Raw genomic sequence first — 17284 nt, forward strand, 5'->3', positions numbered from 1 at the left:
TTTTCTCAAGTTCCTTCTCGGCATCTTTTGCTGCCTTTCGTTTACTAGCTCTGCTCTTATACGTTCTCTTAGACATCACAAAGCACGCTTCTGCGTTGGAAATGATAAAAAACTAAACAACTAAATTAATAACATTTATCCACCGACCGCCATTATGAACGCAAATACACATTCTTTGAATGGGTCCAACTAAAATTTGAAACTGACCGACAGACAACTGATGTAGCCAATAGCATTATGATGTATCATAATGACTTCACGGTTTTGTCAGTAAAACCGACATGGATTGTGCAATAGCGTCAATAAATGTCACTTACCTAGTTATACCTTACATTTTTTTGCCACTTTTAGGGGCCCCCTTCCTTGCGGGGCCCCCTCCGGTCAGAGGGTACGAAGGGCGCTCGCTACACCTCTGAACCCACTGCTCAAAGCAGGACCAATCCCCAGACAGATTTTTGCCCTAGATCCCTAAATGGCCCCCCTCAGAGATTGAGCTCACAGCCCTGGGTTTAACAGGCCAATGCTCAAACCACTGAGCTATCCCTTCCTCCCCAATACAATAAGCAGCCAAATACAGATAAAATCTCACCCTCAGAGATGTTCCAATAAGCCTCTTTTACAGACTAGCCTCCTTCTAGTCTGGGTCCAATAATCACTCACACCCCTGTGGTCCTTTGTTCCAGTTTCTTTTAGGGGGTGGAGAGGCTCTCACTTTAGTCAGCTGAAGACAAAATGGAGGGGTCTCCCAGGGGTTTAAACAGACTTTCTCTTGTGGATGGACAACCCTCTCCCGCCGTGTGTAGAATCCCAGCTACAAGATGGAGTTTTGGAGTCACATGGGCAAATCACATGCCCATGCATGACTCAGAACTTGCAGGTAGCAGTGATTGTTCACATGCTCCCTTGAACATCCTCAGGTAGACTTCTTATGTGGATTGGAGCCTTCCAAGATCCATTGTCCGTTAAGTGTTTCTTGATTGGGCACTTAACTTGCAAATTCCTTTCTAAAGACACTGACCAAATGCTTTACTAAGGCTACTTAAAATCAAACAAGTACACAGCCAATATTCATAACCTCAAATACAAAAACGATCCATGCATACAAATAGGATGAATATATTCAGTAGATCATAACCTTTGCAGAGAGATGTTACATGGCATATGTAGCATAAAACATACCCAAGTTACATCATATTTACATTGATAAGCATATTTCCATAAAGCATTACGGGGTGCCAAGTCACAAACAGCTACTAAGAAGAATTTTATAGTAACTGGCTGGCTGGGTGTCCATAAAATGGAGCTTTACCCCATCCCCCTTCATTTATCACAGTATGTTATACAGAAGGACAGTCTTTCTATATATATATATATATATATATATATATATATATATATATATATCTGTCTTCATGCACAATCTCTCCCTCTCTCTCGTTTATCCACATGGTATGTTGGCAACCACAAGAAAGGCAGCAAAACCATATGAAATTGGCCCATAGCATTTGTAGTCCAGTATTTTTGGGGGCCTGAAGAGTGTATAGGGAAAGACGCAAGCCAGGTGTCCACTGGACCTCTGAAGGCAGTATCCTGCATGTTGAACTGAATCTCCATTATCCACATGGGACATGCAGAGTCACTTGCTCCAACCCCAGTCCATGCAAAGTTTGCTTTGTACAGACACTCACACCTGTGGAAAGTGAATGAGAGGACACATTTTGAGCCTATTTTGCCCCAGAAAAAGCAGCAAAGAATCCTGTGGCACTTTATAGACTAACAGTTTTGCAGCATGAGGCTTTCGTGGGTGAATACCCACTTCTTCGGATCACTTGCATCCGAAGAAGTGGGTATTCACCCACGAAAGCTCATGCTGCAAAATGTCTGTTAGTCTATAAAGTGCCACAGGATTCTTTGCTGCTTTTACAGATCCAGACTAACACGGCTACCCCTCTGATACTTGCCCCAGAAAGGTTCTCTCCTCACTGGAATAAATCAGGAGTTCCTGCAGTGAAATGATTGAAGTTAGACTACTGTAAAGCTGGTGCTGATGATGGGTTCTGCTCGATAATGATCCAAATCAGTGCGGATCGACACATGTTCACTTTCATCATGTGAGTCACATGCCACTGGCAAAAGGTTGATTTTCTTTTTTGGTGGTTCGGGTTCTGTAGTTTCTGTATCGGAGTATTGCTCTTTTAAGACTTCTGAAAGCATGCTCCACACCTCATGCCCTTCAGATTTTGGAAGGCACTTCAAACTCTCAAAACCTTGGGTCAAGTGCTGTAGCTATCTTTAGAAATCTCACATTGATACCTTCTTTGCGTTTTGTCAAATTTGCAGTGAAAGTGTTCTTAAAACGAACATGTGCTGGGTCATCACCAAGGCTGTTATAACATGAAATATATGGCAGAATGTGGGTAAAACAGAGCTGGAGACATACTATTCTCCCTCAAGGAGTTCAGTCAAAAATTTAATTAACTCATTTATTTTAACGAGCGTTATCAGCATGGAAGCATGTCCTCTGGAATGATGGCCGAAGCATGAAGGGGCATATGAATCTTTACCATTTCTGGCAGGAAATACCTTGCAATACTGGCTACAAAAGTGCCATGCGAACTCTTATTCTCACTTTCCGGTGACACTGTAAATAAGAAGCAGGCAATATTATCTCCCGTCAATGTAAACAAACTTGTATGTCTTAGCAATTGGCTGAACAAGAAGTAGGACTAAGTGGACTTGTAGGCTCTAAAGTTTTACATTGTTTTGTTTTATAGTGCAGTTACGTAATAAAAAAATCTTACATTTGTAAGCTCCATTTTCACGATAGAGAGATTGCACTACGGTACTTGTATGAGGTGAACTGAAAAATACTATTTTGTTTATTGTATTATTTTTATTACAAATATTTTCATGGTAAAAATGATGAAGTGAGCACTATACACTTTGTAATCTGTGTTGTAATTGAAATCAATATATTTGAATATGAAGAAAAACATCCAAAAATATTTAATAAAATTCAGTTGATATTCTATTGTTTAACAGTGTGATTAAAACTGTGAGTAATCATGATTCATTTTTTTAATTGCGATTAATTTTTTTGAGTTAATCGTGAGAGTTAACTGTGATTGACTGACAGACCTAGTATCTATTTCTTTCTGTATTCTGTATAGTGCTGCACTAATCTCTGATTGGTAATCTTTGATTAAGTAATTACAATTGAGCCTGTTATTCAACAAGTTTGAGCCATACATTAAAGATACTTAAACTTAATTCTATGAGGTTTTTTTCAAGGGTATTGCAGGAGGTTGCCATATCTGTCACAACATCCATCCACCCATCCCTTTCTCTTTCTCTTCCTTCCTTCAGAACCTGACTTTTTTCAGATCTTTGCGCACTGATGACAATCTCTTAACCCTGATGATAGGAGGTATGATCAGTTCCTCATCCCAGTAGTACTCCGGGGACAGCAGGCGTGTGGGTTTGTGGTACAGTAGGTATTTATTCAGGTGGCTTTCCTCGTGCCACTTGGCTTCGATGCTGTTGGCTCTGTCCTCCGTGACTCCTTTGAAGCAGGCTGTGGTCAACTTGTAGACTTCAGACACGCTCCCTCCGTAGAAGCTGGCTGCATAGTAGAAATCCCCTTCCCCAAGGGGGATGGCAGCTCGCGACTCCGGACGCCTCTCATAGGAGTTGCTATCCCGGGGCTTGGTGTATTGCCAGGAGCTGATGGTGCCCACAAGCGTGTCGATGATCTCCACCCCAATGTGCTCAAACATCTGGACGTCAATGTCCATGGAGTAAAGGTAGTCTACTTCATAGCGCCAGTGGCTGCGGATGTGGTTGCTGATTGTGTCCATGCGATTCATGGAGATGTCCTGCCACCGTGAGTAGTTCTGGACAGGGATGATGAAGAGACGCTTCTCAGGGGCCAGCTTAATGGATGGGACTTTCTCTGGGTTGTCAGTGAAGAGATAGAAGTTGACCCTGTGCCCAGAGAGGAAGAATTTGTTGGCGGAGCCAAGAAACCCTTCTATGAACTGGATGTATCTGAAAGGAAAATGAGTGCAACAGTGAATGAAATGAGTTATCAGTGTGGAATGAATGGAACAGGAAATCATTGAGTGATCCATCCCATCATCCACGCTCAGTTTCTTGCAATCAGAGGCTAGGGACACTCAGAGAATGGGGCTGAATCCCTGCCCATTCTGGCTAATAGCCATTGATGGACCTATCCTCCATGAATTTATCATTTTCTTTTTTGAACCCTGTTATAGTTCTGGCCTTCACAACATCCCCTGGGAATGAGTCCACATTCTCATGCTTGCTCTCTCTCGCTCAATGACTAATTATTCAATCCGCAATGGAACAGCTTCAACAAGACAGATTGAGGGCACTCCACATCAGAATGTCCCACAGCCCAGTGGTTCAGGCATGCACCAGAGAGATGGCAGATCCCTGTTCAAATCCCTTCTTCTTCTTCTTCTCCTGAAGCAGAGAGGGGACATGAACTAGGGGGTCTCTCACAGCCCAGAGGGAGTGTCCTGATGCAACTGGGTTCCTGGTTCTTGAGTGGGGCACCTAGGCGGCCATGATAATAATAGTTTACTTGCAATTTGATTTGGCCACTTCTTAATTCCCTTAGGGTCTGGTCTTCAAAGTTATTTAGGCCCCAACTCCCACTGAAATCAATTGGAGTTAGGTGCCTAAATACATTTAAAAATCTGGCTGTTAAGGCCTTGTTGAAATCCCCGGCTTTAAAAAATATTCAGTTTTAAATATAGGCCTCTAGTTCCTTTCATAGTAGGAGCTGAGTTACTGCACACAGGATCCCCCATTTAACAATCTTATCTTAGGGCTTAAACATTCCAGATATTTTCTTTTGTGGCCCTATGGCCTGTTGAGATGGGTTAGTGAGACTGGTGCTATGTGACAAGGGGTGGATGGAGCCAAGTTCCAGAATCTCAGTTGTCGCTGTGCTTTAATGGCTCTCCGCACACCCCAGCCATAGGCCTGGTCTTCACTAACACTATAAATCGATCTAAGTTAAGCTAGTTAAGTAAGTACTGTAACTTAAGTCGACATAGCTTCCACCTCTCATTGCAGTGGATTACAGATGTCAACACCGCTGCATCGATCACAGTGGTGCCGATTTAGCCGTGTAGTGTAGACAAGGCCTCAGTGTGTGGTGGAATGGGGCTAGGAGCATTACAGGGAGCCTTTCAAGGACATCTATCACGCTCCATAGTGCAGCACAACTAGGCGTAGTGTCATAGGTTTTGGATTGTGCAAGGGAAGTCGTACTTTTTTACCGCAAATGTGGCCACCCCAACAACGAATTTTTTTTGTCTGTACTGGGCATTCAGGATGTCTCTGTTGAAGGTGCCTTCCCACACGATGGGAGCCAGCCACGGGGACACCAGCAAGACATCAGTTCTCCTGCACGAAATGAGAGAGAAAACTCAGTAATGGCCAGAGTGAATCAGACTGGTCCAAAGGGCCAGATATCCCCTCTCTATCATTGGCCAGCGTTAGACTCTTCAGGAGAAGGTGCAAGTGACCCTCTTTTGGGCAATTATGGAGTAACTTATCCATAAGTGACAATTGTATCTATCTACCAACCAATCCAAGTTGTACATATTCTTCTCCTATCGATCTGAGCACATGATGTAGCAGGGAGCAAATAACGACAAATTTCATGACTTTTCACACAAACATATTCACAATTCCATTTCAGAATATTTTGTCACTCAGAAATCTTGGTTAATGTTCACAGTGGCTGGAATTTACAAAGGACCAGAGGGGAGTGAGACATTTGAGTCATGTTAAAACACAAGGGTTTGACTGCATAGCACCCCTTGAAAATCCAAATGAAATGAATTTTTTTAATTCATTGTGACAAGTGGAAATGTTAAATGATTTGCATAGGAAGCCAGATAAAATTCTAAAATGTAAAATGACAAAAAAAGTTGTATTTTTCCCCTTAAAAATATCCTCCTGTAAGTGAAAATAAATCTTTTGCACTTAATGGTGTGTTCTACTGAAAAAAAAAGTCAGTTAAACAAACTGGCAGTTGTCACAAAATCAAACTGAAATAATTTTGAGACTTCTCTATGCAATTTATGATGTTGGCAGGGCTAATTCTGTAGGTTCTTAGAGTGGTTCTCATCCCTGTAATTGCTGAGCAATACTGTGGTCTACATAAAACTATCATGTTTTTTTTCCTGTTTAATTTTTTTTAATATTTATCCAATTTAAAACAAAATGTGAGAAGAGGAGACTTACTGAGGCTTGTCCACAAATGGCTGATGATATGACATTCTGTTGAAAGAAGAAATGAATTACTGGGATATAACTGTATGTATGTAGTATCTTTAACCTTCTATAATGGCCAGAAGACTGAATGAGAAATGGGCATCTATACCATATAATGGGCACTAGAAAAAATGAGTATGATAGAGTTGTATTCTACATAGACCATTTCTGGGAGTAATTTCCTTTTAAGGTACTGGTTAAAGAGACGTTCTTCATCTCTATGGCCCAACCTGCAAACCACCATAAACATGATCAATAGGTATGGAGACAGTAGAAGATCTCAGGGAAGAATCACCTTCCACTTTATCAAGGCCTTACCTAGACTCTGTCTTTCTATATATTTATCGCCTGTGATATATAGCCCATAGAGCTATCTTTAGCATTTATTTTATTTAGCGGTAATGTAAGGAACCTACAGGACTGTATCCTGTAAGACACTGATACTTTACCTTACCTGTATCCTGTGAGACATTGCCTTCAAGATTTAGCATAAAGCTTCAGGGCTGTGAACGTTGACAGAGATAAATGGCCCAACGGTCACCCCTAAATTTTGTGGAACTGGGAATAGAATGTGTCAGGAGGAAATTTTCTACATAACGACACCACGCTACACCTGCTTCGATCGTCTTTGCTTTGCCTGCTATGACCACAATCTCAGCTGTTTATTTTGTTATATATTACGAACGCAGGGCACCGCATCCTTACCGTGGAAGCACTGAGAAGTTCTCATTCAAGTCAGTTTGTCTAGGAAAGAGAAGGAAACCAGAGATGTTTCATTGCTCTCTTAGCATCACAGAAATAATGGAACAGATCCTCGGCTGGTGTCAATCAGCGCCAATCCATCGACATCCATGTGATTTGCACTGACTGGGGTTCTAGCCCAGCCATAGTCAATAGTCAGACAGCGGGCAAACACCGGACCTCCAGACACTTTTAAAAGGACCATGAACTGTTTTTAGTTACTTATTATAATTCTTATTATTATTTTTGTATTATTTTCTCTGGACTCTGGATCTTGACTATACTTTTGCCAAGAAACTTGGACTTTGACAAAGAATAATTGATTATCCCTGATCTAGCCCAATAAGCACAAACCTTTCAAAAATACATTCTATTAACCGAGCTACCACCTCTTGGATAAGTGGATTAACAATAGCAAGAGAAATTCCATCAAATTAAGAAATGTCTACACTACATTGCTACAACAGCACAGCCACACCCATGCCACGCTAGTCGCTGTACTGACAACACATCCTCATCTGTGGCTATGAGATTTTTCTTCCTAAAGGGACTATAACAAACTAGTAGAATTAGTCTCCCCAGGGAGCCAGGCTCCTAGGAGAGAACATGGGCTTGACCAACAACACGGAAAGGACAACACGGAAAGGTAGTTTAATGTTGAAATGTGCTTCAACAAACTAAAATGAATTACTTCCATTTCAGGAAGGTCAAAATGCTTTGTTTCAACAGAAAAAGTCAAAATAAAATGTTTTGACATTTGCAAATTGATATTTTTTATTTGTGTTCTGCAGAAAATTTCAAATATTTTGTCCTGTTTTGGAACAAAAATAGATGTTGGAATGTGGGAATTCCCCACAGGACAGGAACTCCGAATTTTGCTCCACTCTAGTTACTACTTAACATGCACGAGGGTAGTAGAAGGCACCTAGTCAAGCCATAACACAACAGTGGTGAAGATAAATACAGAACACAGCTACGGGAGAGCTGGATGTAGGTAAACAATGTCCTTACCTTACGGGCTGGCATGAGGGCTGGCTGATATGTTGTATGCTAGGGAAACAGAAGAGCATCACAGGTTAATATAAATGGAATGATCCTTTCAGGATGAGGCATGTAGGGTCCCATTTACAGCTGTGTAAATCCAGACTGACTCTATATAGCCCCTCACGGCAGCACACACCCCTCGGCATCCTCGCAAATTTACACTAGTCTCTCAGCACAATACAACCCACACACAGCAACAGAAGCAGCACACGCAATAACCCCAAACATCACTCTGAAGTCTAGAATGTCTGTTGAGTCATCATGAAGTGATGGAAACAGTTACAAGAATGGTGGAGGAGTCTTTGTCCAGAATATCATCGGGTTCAACCATCACTGGCATCCACAGTCTGCTGCTGTCCAGTTTTTAGGTCCTCAGCCATTTTTGGCTTTTTACACACATGACTTTACGAATTACATCCAGGAAACAGCACGAGTTTTCAGCTACTAGTTACTAGTTATTAGGTTACAAGAATAGCACTAAATCTTTAATCAAATTGGCATATCTCATTTAATATCAGTGGAGCTCTGCTGATTTACACCCCGTGGGACTTGGCCCAATTGATTTCAAGGGAAGTACATTTACACCATCTGGGGATCTGGTCCCTTGTGTTTAACTTGTGTGATTTGGGGGGCCAACCTCAGTGACTTTGTGTTTCATTAACTCTAGATCAGGAGTGGGCAAACTACGACCCGTGGGCCCCATCCGGCCTGTCAGACCTTTTAATCTGGCCCTCGAGCTCCCATTGGGGAGCAGGGTCAGAGGACTGCACCCGCTCTGTGCGTGCCATGGCTCTGTGTCCCTCCTCTGGCTCTGAAGCACAGGGGCAGCCAGAGAGCTCCGCATGCTTCCCACGCCCCAAGCCTTGCCCCTCACAGCTCCCAAAGCCAGGAAGTCCAACAAGCAGTTTATTTTTTTTTCTTTTCTAGCTTTGTGGCAATGAATTAGTTAGGCTAGTGTATGAGGTTGAGGTCAGGCAACGAAACTCTAGAGAAACCAGTCTTCCCAAAGCAGCACACCACGGAGAAGACAGGCCCAGATCAAGCCCAGACATCCAGCTTCATGACACAAATGCAGGGAGGGGCTGGGGGACTGGAGACGTCCTGGGAGTGTTGGGGCTGACTGCAAGTTAACTTGGCCTGTTATTATAGGATGGTCCAGATGGCGCTAGTAGTGAACTGGCTTTGACTGGCCAGGCTGGCTTGCAGCCAGTCTCACCTGTGGACCTTGGCCTTGTAGGTGCCCAGGAACTCCCCAAGCTGAAGCAGCGCCTGCTACGAGGCCTCAAGGACAAGGCTGGATCGTCTGGGACTGTCCATAGCAGAAGGGGTATAAGCATTGATGTTTGCTTGCCTGCTTGGTTGCTAGAAAGCACATATTTAATAATGCGTGAAGGCCGGGAAGCTTCTTATACTCTGGCAATAAAACTGGTTATACTTATACACCTGGTGTGGCTTCACTGAGTGTATCTGAGCACCCCTTTGGCACAACACCTGGTGTAGTCGGCAGGATACACTCAGTGATACCCCCGGGAGGTGTAGCCGGATGTGGGGTAAGCGAGGATGTGGGGTTGTGGCCACTGACAAGATACCCGGCTGGAGTAGTACCTCCCGCTGGGCACTGGTGGCCAAATTGTTATGCCGGGTGCCTCCCCCGGTTGGATGGGACAGGGACGATGTTCCCCTCACCCCGGCCAAATTGGCCAAGCAGAGAGAGAAGGCAATAGACTTATATGGGCATAATAAACTATATAAGGATTGGGGATGGAGATGGTTGTTCCTGACGATGGTGCAAAAGCTGTCAGCAGATAATGAGCAGCTAGAGAAGAATGTTAGCATCCTGGCGGACGATAAGCGGGCTCTCATGGATAAGAATAACATGCTAACAGAGGTGTTGAAGCGGCTCAGAAAAGGCCCTCAAGCAGCAGGAGATAGCTGACATTATGGTGATCCGCTATGCCCAGGATCGTCATCGCCACCTCCAGCAGAACCCCCATCCCACTGTGTCCCAGTCCAAGGTTAGAGCCCTTATGGCATTGGAGTGCGGCCCCGAGATGTGGGACAGGGACATATGGGACTCCAGTGATGACAGTGATGGGTGGGAAGATGAAATTGAGACTGAGGCAGACGGAGGCAGTGCAAAGGAGATCCGGCCCCTGGTTACTAACCAAACTAAGGAGACTCCCGGAGCAGCCCCGCAACAGACACAGATAATCCGGGACTATACGGAAACAGAACTCCAGAGCCTTCAGATACAATTCAGGCAGCGGGATGGGGAGAGCGTGAAGTCTTGGCTGCTCCGTTGCTGGGACCAGGGCGCTCAGGCATTGCACCTGCTCCCGGGGGAGAACTTGATGTTAGGGGACCTTGCCATGGACATTGTGACCCATCAGCTCCTGGGGTGCTCAGGGGACAGCGGGGAGTAGGATGTTGCTGGAGTGGATTTTTGCCGCTGTACAGTATGGTGGCCAGATCCCATGGATTGGGATGATGTGGATAAACTCTGGAGTACAATTCCCGACCATGAGATCGCCACAGCCTGGATGCGGAAACGTTTGTTGTGCACCGCCCCACTCCATTTGAACGGGGCCTTTTTGGCTGTTCTGAGTCCCGCACAGGGCTGCCCGGTGGGTGAGGCTGCCTTGCTCCTGGGGCAGTTGGGGGACATTGAGCACACCAAGGCGAAGGTCCGGCGACTCTGGCGAACCAAAAGGGGAATGCTAAGAAGGAGGCCCCATGCCTTTCGGGGACGGATTTTTTTGTAGCCTTGCTGAAGGGGGGAACCCCAAAAAACAAGACTGATGGGCTCCTCACCAAAGAACTAGTTGCCCTCCAATGGGAAATGGTTAAGGATCAGGGGAAGATGGGAAGGGGGAGGCGGAGATGCCTGCCCTGCCTGCTCCCTGCCTCTACCCCTCCTTGGATGAGTGGCAAACACCGGACCCCCAACAGGAGGCCAGCAGGCCCGACGCCGTTGGGTTAATAAAGGGAACTGCCCTATCGGACCCGCGCCCCCATGTAAATGTCTGGATTCATTGGTCACCGTACAAAAAGAAGCAGGTCAGTGCTCTTGTGGACACTGGGGTGGAGCTATCCCTTGTTTACAGTAATCCTTCCAAATTCCAGGGTACACCGATACAGATTAATGGATTTGGGGGGGCAGGCCATACTTGGCAGGCGGGTGGCCTTAGTTTTGCAAATTGGGCATACCCCTCCCCGTTTGTACTCACTGGTTGTTATCCTGTCCGAGAGTGTATTATTGGCATTGACATTCTGCGGGAACCTTTCCCTTTCCCTTTCTGATGGGAGGTACTGGTTTGGGGTGCGGGTGGTTATGGTGAGCCACGCCTTATGGGAACCCCTGGTCCGGCCCCAGCCCAGGTCAGTTGTTTCACTGAGGCAGTACCGACTCCACGGGGAACAGAAGGGTATAGGGGAGACTACTGCTGAGTAGCAGCGGGTAGTGGTCATTAAGCCAGTGGTATTTCCTTTTAACATCCCGGTGTGGCCTGTGAAAAAACCCGATGGGTCTTGGTGGATGATCGTAGACTACTGGGCCCTGAACAGGGTGGTGCCCCCCCATCACGGCCGCCGTTCCTGATGTTGTGATTTTAATTGAGGCCATTGGGCAGACCGAAGGGGAATGGTATGACCTGGCCAACGCCTTTTTCTCAATTCCCATTGCTGAAGAGTCATGAGCCCAATTGGCCTTCACCTGGCATGGGCACCAGTACACTTTCACGCAACTGCCACAGGGATATGTCCACAGTCCCACGTTGTGCCATGGGTTGGTGGTGCGCAACCTCCAGATGTTTACTCCTGAAGAATCAGTGACTATTCACCACTATATTGATGATTTGATGATTCAGGGGATGGATCATGATGTAGTGGAGTGAACCTTGCAGGCGCTCACCACTCACATGCAGGCCAGAGGGTGAGCCCAACAAAGTTACTGCTCACCAGCCGATCCGTGAAATTCCCTGGGATTGTGTGACAAGGGGCGCAGCGCCAGTTCCCTCCTTCTGTTGTAGACCAAATTGCACAGCTTGCAGCCCCGACCACCAAGGTCAAGGTGTAGCGAGTGATCGGGTTATTTGGTTACTGGTGTAACCACATCCTGCACCTCACTTTGCTTTTAAAGCTCCTTTATAATGTCACCAGGAAAAAGATGGCATTTGATTGGGGTGAAGCCCAGCAGCAGGCATTTGAGGCTAAAGCTGCCATCCAGATTGCAATGCCCTTGGGCCCCTGTGATCCTCATAGCCCCTTTCGCCGGAAGTGTCAGTGCTGGAGGATTACGCCTCTTGGAGTCTGTGGCAAAAATTGTTGGGTGCCCGTGATAACAGGCCCCTCTGGTTTTGGTCTCGTAAACTCCCTGAGGTGGCCAGCCAGTATACTCCATTCGAGAAGCAGCTTTTGGCTTGCTATTGGGTCCTGATTGAAACTGAGCACCTGACTGAGGGACAAACTGTGGTTTTACAGCCTGAAATCCCCATTATGAATTGGATTTTGGACCCTGTACAAGGGTTAGCCGGGGCTCAACCCTCTTCAGGGCGGCGGGGAGCCACACCGGCTCGCTACACACAGTTGATGTTCAGAGGAATTAATCCGTCCACAGTGGTCTCCCTCGGCAGCCCTTGCAGTAACTGGAATAAGCACTGTAAGCCCAGGCCCAGGGTCAGGGCGGGGCAATACTGAGTCAGGTGCTCAGGCCCTCGGGCAGGGTGCAGCAACCGCAGTTCAATAGGAATAAACCCTGGCCCAGAGTCAGGGCGGGGCAGCCATGAGTCAGACACTCAGGCCCCTCCGGCAGGAGCTGAGCAGGGGCCGCATAAACAGTAGCAATAAGCCCAGGCCTTAGGTCAGTGTGGGGCAACAATGATGAGTCAGGAGCCCAGGCCCTCAGGCAGGGCTGAGCAGTGACAGTAAAAGCATTAATGAGTCAGGAGCTCAGGCAGAGCTGAGCAATGATAGCAGGCCCAAGCCTCCTCAGGCCTGGGAGGGGGAGTCTGCCACCCGCGAGTTGGGTGGCAGTGGGGACGCAGGCCCTCCCACTCCACTGCGTCCCAGCCCGGGGCCCTAGCAGTGGCAGACGACCCACTGCTGTGTCAGTGGGGATCCTGGCCGCAACACACTGACATCGGCTCTGGGGATGCTGCAGCCAGACAAGGGTCGGTTTCCCCCGGGCTACTTCCAGACTCTCCTCCAGTAGTATCTGGGTCAGGGTGGTGTCCTCTGGGGAGTCCAGCACCATGGGTTCTTCGGGGCAGTGGGCAAGCAGCAGGCCCGGCAACTCCTCCGGGCAGCGAGCGCAGGGCAAGTCAGGCCTGTCCTGGCGTGTATCTTGGGCCGCGGGGGGTTTCCCAGTCACGGGCTAGACTGGAGACATCTGGCCTCCCCGGCTGCCGGGCCTCTAGTGAGCTCTGAGGCCGGCTTTTATACTTCCGGGTCGCCGCCTGACCCTCTGAGGGGCGGGCTTAGAGCTCCCTAGCTCCACCCACTCTGGCCTGCAGATGGGCTTGTCCTGCTCCGGGGCGGCGGGGAGCCACACCACTTCACTACAGACCCCAACACTGGAGATAGAGTGGGCATGGCATAACAGAGTTCAATTGTGAAGTGGAAGTGGTACATTAGTGACCGCACCTGTGCAGGACCCTACGGCACTAGTAAGCTTCACAAACAGTTGGCACAGCCCTAGGAGAGGGGTGGGGTGACCCCCCCACACACTGCAGACCCCGGCTGAAGCCCCCACTGTGCAATGGGGAGCCTCATTTGATAGTTTGAGCGCCACCTAGCGACCCTACGCCTGGTTTACTGATGGCTCGGCCAGGTTTGTAATACGCGGCGCTGGAGAGCTGTCGCCTTAAATCCTGTTCACCAGTTCATGAGACTGCCGAGGGACAGGGAGCCTCCAGCCAATATGATGAGCTTTATGCTGTGCTGCTGGTGGTGAGGTGGGTGCTTGCCCTTGGGGACCCCAAGGTACGCCTGTACACTGACTCTTGGGCAGTGACTCAGGGACTGGCCACCTAGATGGGCTGCTGGAAAGCCCAGGATTGGGCCATCCATGGCAAGCCTGTGTGGGGTGCCCCTATTTAGCAGGAATTGTATTCTGCTGTGCAGGACCTTTGAATTGATGTGTTTCATACAGATGCCCACCAGAATCGTGCCCAGGAACATCACTGGAATGCTGCCACGGACCAACTGGCCCACATAGCCGAGTGTACAGCGGCCCCTGCCGGTGAGGGGGAAGCTCTTTCCCTGTTGGCTTCCTGGATACACACACACTCAGGGCACTTGGGCCCTGAGGGGGCGTACCATTGGGCACAGGCCCGAGGTATCCCCACTTCACATGTAGCCCTAAAAACAGCTAAAGCCGTTTGTAAAATTTGCCAGATTGTTAAGCCCTTACAGGTGGAAGCCGGCTCCCCGGGACAGGAGACCAGCCTGCTCAAATTTGGCAAGTCAATTATGTTGGCCCACTTCCTCGTGACCAATGCAAGGTGTATATCCTCACCATGGTCGACATGGCCACCTGCTGTGGAGAGGTCTGGCCGGCGTCCCATGCCAACCAGTGGAATAAAATCACTGGCATTAACGAGTGAATTGTATTTCACCATGGAGTTCCCTCTCAACTGCATTCTGACAATGGGTCCCATTTTGCTGGTAACACGGTGCAGGATTGGGAATCCGATGGGTGTTTCACAAGGGGCAGGTGTCATGGAACGGTATAATGGATTGCTGAAACAGCAGCTATGGCTCCTGTCACTGAACTGCACACTTAGGGGATGGTATGGGGTACTGACCAAGGTCACGTATCAGCTGAATATGCGTCCATACTATGGCCTGACGCCAATATGGTGGAGTGACTGTGTGGCCAGTGACTGAGGAGGCCTATGGATCGAAGCAGTCGGACCCTGATGCGTTAGGAGTTGTACTGCGTTAGGAGTTGTACTGCTACACCCCACTGCCCCTGACTAGAGGGACACCAGAGTCAGCATGGGTGGATTTGTACGCAGTTGCTCCCGACACCATTGATCCTGGCACTCAGAAATTGATTCCCATTGGGATATGGGTACAATTACCCAGAGGGTGTTATGGGAGGGTGGCTCCCCACTCTGGGCTGGCTTTGCATGCAGGTGTGCACATACAGGCAGGGGTTGTGGACCATGACTACCGGGGAGAAGTACGGGTTTTGCTGTTCAATCTTGGAAAGGAGCCCATGAGTATACAACCTGGCAATCGGGTGGCCCAGCTCATCTGTGAGCAGACTGCCCTCCCTGAAGTGCGGCACCTGCAGGAAATGGAGGTGCCGGACACCGCCTGTGGAGCGGGAAGGTTTGGGTCCATGGATAGGGCTGAGGAAGAGAGTGGCTGGGTATGGGTGCGGGTACCCTGGGTGACGCCTCCAGTCAGGGGAGATCATTGCTCGGGGGCCCGGGGACACTTACTGGGCCAGCATTGACGGGGATAATGATCTTGTTTGTCTTGATGGGGCAAGCTACTTTGAAGATTATGCTTGTGTGCATCCTTTGGGGACTTTGGGCCTATGTGCTCGGGGGCAAATGGGACCATTGTTGCATTGCGGACATTTGCGATGGAGTGCTGCCACCACAAACCGGACCATTGGTAATTTTACCTGGTCAGCACATCCGAGCTGCCCCGTCATGAAGGTCTCGATCAATTGTGTATATGCTCCAACTCCCGGGCCACCGGCCAGATACCGTCCTGGTGTACACTGATTTGACAGTCAACATGACCCTTCATTTGGTAAATGATTCCTCCCACTGGTGTGGACAGATGATGCCACAAATCCAGTCCTCCAATACGACTGCCCTACGAAAGTTGCTTAACTGCACTGGGAATGATACCCGTTTTCTCATAGCCCATGGGACTATGTGGAACTTCACCAAGAAGACTTACATAGGGAGTGAGGCCCCTTTTTGATATTGCTATATGTACTTCGTGTTTTTGCCACGCTGAATCAAAGAAAACCTCATTTAATGGTTTTGCCTGATTCGTGTAGCCCTGTAATTGTGGGTCCACAGACTGATGTAATTAATGTAAATATTAATGAGAGTGTAGTCCATGTTGGGTTGTACAATGCGAGCGGTCGGCCCTGGACAGATGGTTTGTGGGAACAATGGTGAGCCTCAGTTGGCCCCCTGGCGGGGAAGGGGTGCAAAAAGGGGTGCCTTATGGAGACAGTGCTAGGAGGGGTTGGAACTGGTACAGGTATATTAAATTACTTTGACATAGAAGTACTGCGAAATAAGCTTGCCACATTGGGCACCCTCAACTTGGGGGTGATCCAGCTGCAGGCGGACAGGCTCCCCTTGTTGCTGGGAGCGTCAATTCAAAATTGGAAAGGACAATGGCAAATGTGGAAGGTATTAAACCATAGTGGTTGGGTGGAGGTGGCGGAGAAGACAAAAGCTAGTAGCAGCTGGAGCAGATACCGGAAGGGGCAACCCGAAACAGCACCCCACCATCGGACTCAGCCCAAAGCCCCACCTTGCACGAAGAAGCCCTCCACACAGCCAGGGGGACCCCAGATGCCCTTTCGTTCCACCACCCCACTCTCCAGCCACCAACCTCCCCCCAGGCCAGAGTCAGCTGAGTGAGGCTTTAAATGTAATGAACTAGGGCATGTGAAGGCCAACTGCAACAAGAGTAGCAGACGACTACAACTTATCTCCCTGGACTCCCACCAAGAGCCTGCAGGCCCAGATGCCTCGCAAATACCCCATCGACATCCATGTGATTTGCACTGACTGAGGTTCTAGCCCAGCTGCAGACAACAGGCAAACACTCCAGACACTTTTAAAAGGACCATGACATTTTTTTAGTTACTTATTATAATTCTTCTTCTTATTATTATTATTTTTGTATTATTTTCTCTGGACTCTGGATCTTGACTATATTTTTGCCAAGAAACTTGGACTTTGACAAAGAATAATTGATTACCCCTGATCTAGCCCAATAAGCACAAACTTTTCAATAATACATTCTGATCATTTAATTAATTTATTTTGTGGGGGGCCTTAATTTTAGGATGACCTGTTGTAGTCACCTAGGCCAGGATTTTCAAAGCCACCAGTATTTGTAGTTAACATGTTTATTGCAGAAATGCCTAAGAACCAGCCAAGAGTGGGGCCCCAAAGTGCTAGGCAATTCACCCATTCTTTTC

At 47.8% G+C, this 17284-nt stretch overlaps 1 protein-coding gene across 1 annotated transcript in view; it reads right to left on the reverse strand.

Annotated features, from left to right (window-relative positions):
• Window positions 1-3076: 3076 nt before the first annotated feature.
• The window catches only part of LOC123348235 (histo-blood group ABO system transferase 1-like), a 52824-nt gene continuing 38616 nt past the window's right edge, over window positions 3077-17284 (reverse strand). Inside the window, exons 3-7 of the mRNA XM_044985720.1 lie at window positions 8065-8103; window positions 7018-7056; window positions 6283-6318; window positions 5302-5436; window positions 3077-4047 (exon numbers count right to left, since the gene is read on the reverse strand). Of these exons, the coding sequence (XP_044841655.1) occupies window positions 3363-4047; window positions 5302-5436; window positions 6283-6318; window positions 7018-7056; window positions 8065-8103 (934 nt within the window). The 3' untranslated portion in view covers window positions 3077-3362. The remainder of the gene's footprint in view (window positions 4048-5301; window positions 5437-6282; window positions 6319-7017; window positions 7057-8064; window positions 8104-17284) is intronic.

Source organism: Mauremys mutica, chromosome 13 (assembly GCF_020497125.1).
Source record: "Mauremys mutica isolate MM-2020 ecotype Southern chromosome 13, ASM2049712v1, whole genome shotgun sequence".
Taxonomy (NCBI): Eukaryota; Metazoa; Chordata; order Testudines; family Geoemydidae; genus Mauremys; species Mauremys mutica.